General features: G+C 40.6%; 1 protein-coding gene across 1 annotated transcript; it reads right to left on the bottom strand.

The window, feature by feature from the left end:
- Nucleotides 1-78: 78 nt before the first annotated feature.
- Nucleotides 79-9572, bottom strand: LOC148423205 (V-set domain-containing T-cell activation inhibitor 1-like). Its single transcript, XM_088414755.1, has 5 exons — nucleotides 9435-9572; nucleotides 9157-9221; nucleotides 5976-6335; nucleotides 2486-2740; nucleotides 79-2383 (listed from the first exon to the last, which is right to left on the bottom strand). Exons 1-5 carry the CDS (start codon nucleotides 9464-9466, stop codon nucleotides 2277-2279), a joined length of 819 nt encoding a protein of 272 aa, XP_088270881.1. The 5' UTR covers nucleotides 9467-9572; the 3' UTR covers nucleotides 79-2276.

Raw genomic sequence — 9572 nt, 5'->3', positions numbered from 1 at the left:
ATGCTCAAACAGGCCTTTTCTACTCGCAGGGCTGAACGCAACTTTTCACATTAAGCAAATATTCACACCAGTCGTGTACACATTGTATTGCATTCTTTATTAAACATTAACAATGTTTTACACACAAACACAGTTTTTTTTCATGTGGAGTTGTGTGGGCTTTTTTTACGTGTCACTTTAGTGCAGTGCTTCTCAATTATATTTTGCCAAGACCCCCAAAGGAAAGAAAAAACTTTTCGTGCCCCCCTCCACTCGATGACTATAAATAATATATCTATAACATTTTTATAAGTATACCTAAACCTGTATAGTATACCTAAATCTGTATCCATCACAAAAGGGGAAAAAAAAACAACAATATAAATCAACTTTCAACAACTGTGAATTGTTTTACAGCATTTATGCCGGTTACAGCCTGCCGTTTAGTCTAAAACTGTGAAGAAAAAAATTGCATCAAAATGCCTGAAAAAAGATGGAAAACTTTTATTGTAATGCAATTACACTTCACATGACAAAAAAAAGCACTTTCCCTGGGGTCATCCACACCCCCGCATCATTTCGCGCCCTCAGGGGGCCCCACCCCACTATTTGAGAAGCACTGTTCCGGTAGGAGGTGAAAATAGTGAATAAAATAAAAGATACATGACATTTTCCACACAATGTTTTTTCTTGATCATACAAGCCTGTCATGGTTTGTCGGATTTTGGGTTGTGGATTTATTTTGAGGGGTTCTGTTCCTTTCTGTTTTCATATATGGTTCCTGCTCCTCTCGTGTCTCCCTGCGTTAGTTTTGATTTAGTCCACCTGTCGGCGTTACCTGCCCCTCGCGTCCTCCAATCCGCTCCCTTTGCCTATTGTCCCTGCCCAGCTGCTGTGCGTTTGTCTGATTAGAGTGTGAATGTATTTAAACCTAGTTTTCGTTACAGTCCGTGTCGGATCATTGTCATATTGTCTCTGTCCTATTTTCGTAGTCGTCTTGTAGTCCCGTCTTGCCCATCGTCCCTCAGTTCCGTGTTTTCCTGCCAGCCTGCACGTAGTGTTTGTTTTCTGTTTTGCCAGCCTGCACGCGCCCTTAGTTAGAATTTTTGCCGTCCTGTTTTTCCCGCTTTTGTTCCCGTTCCTTAATAAATATGGATTACATGAAGCCCCTGTCTCGACGCCCTCCTGCTGTTGGGTCCTCCTCCTCCACAACCACACCGGCTTTCACACCCGCCGCGCACCCCGTGACAAAGCCTTAGTTTAATTTGGAGAAGTATTCTCAGTTTCTCAGGGGACATTGACTGACCGAAGAGATGTGCAGTTTCTATTGGGAGGATTTTTTTTTCTTCACAAAATTTTAAAAGTTGAGGACAACTTGCTAGTTTGGTATTTTAGCCAGAAACTTGACGTTATATCGGCATTACACAAGCTTCTTAAAATGATGTGGCAGGTCGGATCTGGCCCCCAGGCCTTGAGTTTGACACATGCTCAAGGGGTTCAAACATCGTCACTTAAAAAATGTGTATTTTTGTCAATTGAAAAATCAATCCTTCTGTACATCTATGTATTTTATGGATGCACTGCTATCAAAAGAGAAAAATAAATTCCCAAATTAACCCTTGAGCAGTACTTTGAGATCCCTTTATTTCCTCTAGCTGCTTATCCTCACATGGGTTTGCAGGCTTGCTGGTGCCTATCCCAGCAGACTTCTGGCAGTAGGTGGGAGACATCCTGGATTGGTTGCCAGCCAATCGCAGGGCACACAGAGACGAACGACCATTATGCACCCAATCACATCTAAGGACAATTTAGAGCGTTCAATACACCTACCATGCGTGTTTTTGGAAGGTGGGAGGAAGCCGGAGTGCAGCTTATCCGTGACAAAATGTATTTTATTTTTTTGCTCAATTTTTGATGCTGCAGCTTACATACCGGTGCGGCTTATAGTCTGGAAAGACAGGTTAAGTATCCAGTGACAGATATAAGGTTACAAAAAATCAGTTAAAGTGAATCTTCAAATGCCACACAAACCGCTATTTACTACAGGAGTATGTAATAAGTAATACGCAGATTCGATGCGAGGAAGCCAGAGTGCCCAGAGAGAACCCACACGGGCACGAGAACATGCAAACTCCACACAGGAAGGCCGGAGGCAGGTGAACTTGAACTGGGACCTTCTAACTGTGAGGTGAACGTGCTATTCACTGCGCAACCACCAGAAATATTTCAATTATTTTATATTTACAATATCTATGTGGTGCATAACGTCTAATAAATTGTCAAGTATTTGTGTTGCATTACAGCACATAAACACAAAAGACACACATTATGATTCTAAAATATGACGCTAGCAGGGCTGTTGCGGTGTTGTAAGTAAAGTAGGTTTCCTTGGTAACATCAGTGCCTGCAAAATAAGACGTCAAAGGAACTTATTCATAACATCCTCCTATGGTTTTGTAAATGAATGGACCAAAATGTAACATGTTCCATTCACTGGGTAACTGACCTGTTGTTACAGTGGCATCAGAGTTAGCCATCACAAGATCATTCTTAATCCGGCAGGTGTAAGTGTCACTCAGGTTGACCGGCTGCAGTGTGCTAACTACTCGAAATATGCCGGCAGAGTTCTCCTGGAAGTCTGTGCTCCCTTGCAGAACATTGTCGTCAGCATCCAGCCAAGTCACGTTGGGCCTGGGAAACCATCTGCTCGCCTCCGCTGTCAGGACCCCGTTGGACAACGTAAACATGGGTGCAGTGAAAGCTGATGACGAGGTAAGAAACAAATATTGAATTCAGCATAAAAATGCGTTGTTTCATGTGACGATACAAATCTAAACACAAAAAACTGTGAGGTGATCTAATGGGAGCTGATCACATTAAATGCCCTCCCGAGCTATAAAAGACTTGGAGCACTTTGTGTGTAAATCCTAGGGGTGTAACAAAACCGATTTGAACCAGAAAATTAGTTTTGAGTTAAAGGAAGGCTTCGTTAATTTACATGTGAGGTTGAGTAGTAGTAAAGTATTAGTTCACTTTGAAAAAGGCATTGTAAGAGCTGACGCTTCTTACTTCTATATTCATATACAGAACTTCACATTGATGATTATACTTTCAACACATGGGTGCTACGTCCATGTCGGGTCGAACGAGACGGAACAAGAAGAGGTGGACCACCAAAACTATTTTACAAACAATGGACTGACGACCAACGGTAATGTAAATTTCGTCAGTCATTTTATTTCGTTCAGTAATCGTCACCACCAGTGTCAGCTGTGATCTCTGGTAATGGTTTGTTATCTCATCAAGTTAAAGGGACAGTGTGTAAGATTTAGAACGTTTTTCACTAAAAAGGTACGTTAAATGATTGTAAATTTCAATAATTTGCAGATGTATGTGTTCTTAATGACCAACAGTATGTTTTAAATATAATCATAGGTCTAGTTATCATTAAATTATATTTCACGGGGGCTGGTACTTCTCTGGAGGTGGCGATGTTTGTTATAGTAAGCACCTCCTGCTGTCCGTAGTAAAACAAAAAATCTACATTTTACACACTGTCCCCTTAAGGCTTAAAAGTTTCTGAGGAATGTTTAAACTTCCATATACCTGGGCGCATATAAATGTAAACACAGTCTAAAAAACAGGCAGCAAGCATACATACCTATTATTATACCAGTGTTTCTTAACTATATTTTGCCAGGCCCCCCCTAGAAAAGAAAAAACTTCTCGCGTCACCCCCCCCCAGTCGATGCACTGAATATAAGTAAGATTATTATTGATGAAAATTGTTTAAGTATACCTACACATTTATCCTTTTTAACATTAACAGCATAAAAACGAAATAAAAATCAACTTTCAACAACTATTAATTATTTTTATCGTGTTTATGCAGTTATAGCTTAGTCTAAAACAGAAAAAAAAGAAGCACGTGCACCAAAGTGCCTGAAACTAAAAGAAAATGATGAAAATTATATCTTTATTGCAATTACATCCCACATGACAAAAACAAAGCCTTTTTCCTGGGTTCAGCCGCACCCCCCCCTGGCATCACGTCGCGCCCCCCCAGGAGGGCCCGCCCCACTATTTGAGAAGCACTGTATTATACCAACAAAGAGCATAGGTGTTGATGTATGCGTGCTTGGCTTTGTAGGTTTGACTTAAGTAATTTTTGTCATAAGCTTGTCTACCTTATTATCTGGTGTTGGCTTGGTTTAAGGTGATAGAAGTTAGATTGTAGTTTTCTTGGGCAAGTTTTTTTTTTGGGGGGGGGGGGTGGGGGGGGCAGATATGGGTGATGCAAGTGATGACAGAAGTGCTGTTTTTATATGGAGTAAGACCGCTGTCACAAAGTCGTGTGCGTGGAGGCATTTTGAATACAAAACTCGCTTGCACAACTATGACATCGCGAGACACGACTTCACATCTTTGCATGAATCTCACTTTTGGATTTGTGGATCTAACCCTTTGCATTCGTGGATCTGAACCTTTGGATTTGAGTTGGCAATGCAAATTGAAATGTTACGTGAAATGAGAGTCATCCGCGCGCCAACATTAGTCAAGCATGCATGCGTCTTACTTCATACATCAACAATTGAAAGTTTAAAACGTTAATGTCCAATTTATTCATTAATACTTTTATGAAATTGGGCTGACAGGCTAATGACCTGGGACTCCAAATCAATTTATTGTTTTGAAAATCCTTAATCTAAACTTTAAAGTGGTTTGTCACAATATTTAACGATTAACTGCCACATAAACACAACAATAAATAAGTAAATAATATAAAAATCTTTATTTCTAGTCAACTAATCTTTATTTCGTAATAGGATCCTACTTCGGCGTTGGTGTGTGCAATTAAAGGAAAGGTTGTTTTGTTTTTTCCAAATCAACTGCAGGGATTGTTTCTGCCAGCAGTGGTCACTAGCTGTTACAGAAGCTTCCAGAAATGACTCCACCTCACTGCTGGACAACTTACATACATTAGACAACCCGGAGGATTTATAGACAAATAATGCAGTAAAGCATTTCTCTTGTGCACACGAGAACATTTTAGCTAAGTGCTGTAGTTCAATTTACAGTTTGTATCATTGTGCATTCAAGTGCAGCTTTGATAAACTTGACAGCAAAATATTTGATTTTAAAATCGTTTTTGTTTTCATTAAATGTACATAAAAATGATGGGAATCAAATTTGTTTTGGACAAAGTATTAGTTTTGAACTACTACAGTGGCGTAAATATGCAAAGTATACCTTTAAAATGATGGAAGTGCATTGAAACAAAGTGTCTCACACAAATACAGTATAATACATTCTTCATTGGGATCCTGCGGTCTTCTTTTCGGTGCTCAGGCTCGCCAACAAAACGGCATCTTATGATCAAAGGTTTCGAGACATCACATATGGTAATACAAAGTGTTTTGAGATGGACCACCTCCTCTCCGGCGCTTTTGTTAGGATGGACCCACTAGGCCAGACTGTGAGGAGGATCTTACCCAATGGCCTCGCCTGTTGTCAATGCATCTTTGCACTGGACAGTTAGTGCCTAACATGGCACAATGTTTTTAAGCAGTCAGCATCTAGAGCAATCTGTTGAACCTGGAAGGGGGCTCCTTCCCTCCTGCGGTCCCTTCTGACGGTTTCTTTTATTCCCCAGATGGGGTTTTTGAGTTTTCCTTCCCCTTCTGGGAGTTTTGTTCAGGGCTATACGTATAAACTTGACTGAGTCGACAAAATAATTTAAGCCGACTTATTTGAGATACATTTTTACTGTACTGTACTGTAGATATCAATCAGAAAAATAGAGTACTATTCATAATTGAATTGAATACAGTATAACATTTGAGTGCACGTTGTCAATAAGAAATTATAGTAGTGTTTTTTTTTTAAAAGTTGTTACAGAACATTGTTGACTTTTAAAAGCTGTTACTTCCATTTGCATATTCCTGCGGTTGGATTGTGGAAGCAAACAGTGCGACTGGAATGTCTAGTTTTCCCACCTGCTGTCCTGAGGATGATGTTGACCTTCCCGCTGCCTCCCGAGTGGCTGAGCGAGCAGGTGTACTTGCCTGCGTCGCTGCGTCGCACTCTTCTCAACAGAAGTGAGGCGTTTCCTTTCACCAAAATGTCCCTAAAGATTTCTACCCTGCCGATGAACTGTGAGTTTTGGTCGCTGTTGCTCTCGGCACCATCCTCGTAGTGATAAACGATTCCCGTCAGCGACTCCTTCTCCCATGTGACGGACACTTCTTTGAGCGTACTTTCTTCATTATCTGGGACCAGGAAACAACTAAGTATGTGGTCTTTGCCAAGGTTGGCCACAGGAAGTCTGTTGAGGCTCTGAACCAGAGACAAGCCACCTTCATGGACAAAGACACAAAAAAGTTCTGCACTGAGATATGGCTTCCCAGCCCCCCCCCCCCCCCCCCCCCACACACACACACACACACACACACGCACACACACGCACACACACACGCACACACACGCACGCACACATACAATTCGAACCTCAATTCTAAAACCAACTCTTTACCCTCGAAAAGAGATCTGGACTGGTGGGGTCTTCCAAAATGGCGACACATGGGCAAAGGTACAAATAGTAATTACATATAGATACAATTACAGTTAGTATTACAGTTGGCCGCCGGTTTACGAGATTAATCCATTTCATGGTTGGGATCATGAAGCTAATTTGTCGTATGACGGGCAATAGGAACCTATGGAATTAGCTAATGCGTGTAAAACCCCAGGTAAACACGTCAAAATTGTATACACATATAAAAAATCAGTAACAAAATAGTATGGTAAGTGCTACTTATATATAATATACATGTATAAAATTAAATAAAATTATAATAAAAAATATAGAAATGATTTATTCACTTTTGAGTGACTTAACGAGCTTGTTATTCCCTAGTGAGGGTAGCCTAGCCTAGCCTAGCCTTCACATTTCTTGATTATCTCCAGCTTCGGTTCCAGACTAATCATCTACTTACTTCTCTATTTAACATCACTAGCAATCCTGGGACCCATGGCTAACCAATTAAAGTTTGAATTAAGCACTAAGTTAGAATGCACAATAAATACGATATTGTGAGCACTCACATGAGAACAAATTATTAACATTCTGCCATTTTGACAGTGATGCCGACCAATAGCACACCAGTATCTTAGTTACTCACTGACGCTGACCAATAGCAGAACAGTATCTTAGGGAGTCGTAACATCGACCGATAGCAGACCAGCATTGTAGTGACATAGGCCGTGACGCGTGTGGTGACGTAAGACATGACTATCACGTGCCGACACTGACCGCCATGTTTGAAAAGAGAAGTTGTTGTTTTTTATACTGTAAGGCGAAAAAATTTGTCATGTCTTTGAGACATGGGGATGGGGGGTGTGGGAAAGGTGGACCCAAAAAATGCAGGAACTGAGAGGGATGTGGTTCAAACAAAGAATATTTACAAAACTGATCAAACAGGAAGAAATCATACCAAGTTCAACAAAAAAGGATAAAAAATGGATACAAACAAGGCAAATCAGGAGAAAAAGGAGGAGAAAAAGGAGGAGAAAAACAGAATGACGGCAAGACAGCGGAGAAAGAACCAATGACCCGACATCTAGCATTGACAAACCAAGGCTTAAATACTAAAGTCACTAATCAGGAACAACAGGCAACAGCTCGAAGGAAACGAGAGGCAAGGGGAGCTGATTGGCTGAACACATGGGTGACTGGAACACGCGGATGACAGGATGAACAAATCCCACTAACGACAAACACGAGGGGAAACAAACTTGAACTTAAGAACATGAGCCTAAGCCCGAATTGAACTGACATTTCACAAAAATAAACCCACAAAAGAAAAGACCCGACAGAACGTGACAGAAATGGCGTTAAGAAGGGCCAAAAAAAACAACGTCACGGTCCATGTCGTAAGGTGAAAAAAACAAAGGGCAGGGACGTCGTAAACCACACACACAAGTCAACACATTCTGTACTGTGGTCATTACAACATGTGACTAGGAGGGGTCCCTCAAGTGTCAGTACAAGGAATGAGTGTTATAAAGACTTAATTGAGATCACTTATGGAGTCTATTGAACCTGAGACATGACCAGGACATTTGGAGGGGAAAACCAAGGCAAGACCAAGACTTTTTGAGGCTGAGAACAAGATAAGACCAAAATGGTATAAATATATTAAAAAAAAAAAAGAAAAACAAAACAGCACCAAAAAAACTCTCTTGTTTTTGGCAAACAAACTTAATTAGTGATGGGTCTGTCGACATATATTCAAAATTTTCGGGGCCGCTGCTTCTCCAGTCGTCTTCAGCTGCATGTGGGGAACTGGCAGTCCAACTGACATCAGAAAGCTAGTGCAGCACCTGCATTCTGCATGTTGGCCTATTTTCACTGGATGATCAACAATCCCTTGTCCACCCTGTCCAAGACTGGGACAAGACAGAGACCATAACTATAAGGACACCAAGACTCTTAAAAAGTGGTCTCAAGTCCATGGCCTTTCTTGAGAACTCCAACACTACAAGATGAATCAGGTTTCCAATTTATTTACATTTTAAACAGTTTCCACAATACTCCAGGCTGGGGTGAATACTATTGAATGAATTTTGATAGCAAAGCTGAAATGGTGCAAAATGAAGGGTATTACATGTAACATTGTGCGTCCAGAGAGTAGCGAATAGTGTTCAGCGGTAGAATTGAGTGTTTGGCGGTAGCGGTAAAACGAGTATTATTTCCTCGTCACCCATCACCGTGCAGCCCCCACACCTGTTTTTAAATATGCTATTACTGGCATTTTCTATACCTACCCCAGCAGCCTATATCGCCAACCAGTGACCATTTATGCAACTGTCACACAAAATAAACAATGGCTCCTATAGTGGTAAAAAACAATTATCAGTTTTTTTTTCTTTTGTTCATGTTAAAATTGATATACTGTTGGTTTATACTTATACTGTTGGTTTTATACTTATACAATTTTTATGACAAAAATCTTATTTAAAGTCAGTGCGTGGTGTGTGTGTGTTTGTGGGGAAGGGGGGAGGGTGTGGGGGGCTTGGCAAAATATAATTGAGAAGCTTTGCTCTAAACACAGCAGTGTCGTGGTGGAAAAAAAAGACACATATTAAAGATTCCTTGGTTGACCATAAAAGTCTTACCTGGGAGTGTCAAGGACAAGATGAGAATGATAAGCGCTGCGAAGACAACAATGAGCGTGATCATGCTACACAACACACACACACACACACACACACACACACACACACACACACACATAATGAGCTTTCTTACAACACAATTATGAGAGATAATGTTTTGATCTAGCCGTAGTAATAATCTAAGATTCATCATTCCAAAGTAAGTCCGATTGACTCCATTATTGATTATATTTTGGCTTAAATGTGGTTACAGTAAATACAATCGTAAAGAAACTCACACGTAAAAGATGATCTGTCCCAGTGAAGCCATGCCTGCTTACACACATACACCTTTAGAAGAAAATTTCGTGCTCAAGTAAAATTTCCTGAGGGGGGAAAAAAAAAAAATCAAACAATGTAACAAACATTATCTTGAC

The sequence above is a fragment of the Hippichthys cyanospilos genome, chromosome 5 (assembly GCF_059441005.1).
Source record: "Hippichthys cyanospilos isolate Australia breed blue-spotted pipefish chromosome 5, RoL_Hcya_1.0, whole genome shotgun sequence".
Classification (NCBI taxonomy): Eukaryota; Metazoa; Chordata; class Actinopteri; order Syngnathiformes; family Syngnathidae; genus Hippichthys; species Hippichthys cyanospilos.
The sequence above is the reverse complement of the archived record's forward strand: the minus strand, read 5'-3'. Positions and strand labels throughout refer to the sequence as shown.

What these genes read in the sequence shown, in the direction of transcription:
- LOC148423205 (XM_088414755.1), bottom strand. Translation starts at nt 9,466, where the DNA reads ATGGCTTCACTGGGACAGATCATCTTTTACGT. An exon ending in GGACAGATCATCTTTTACGT is followed by an intron (nt 9,222 to 9,434) that starts GTGAGTTTCTTT and finishes TGTGTTGTGTAG; the next exon opens with CATGATCACGCTCATTGTTG. An exon ending in TGATGCCACTGTAACAACAG is followed by an intron (nt 2,384 to 2,485) that starts GTCAGTTACCCA and finishes CTTATTTTGCAG; the next exon opens with GCACTGATGTTACCAAGGAA.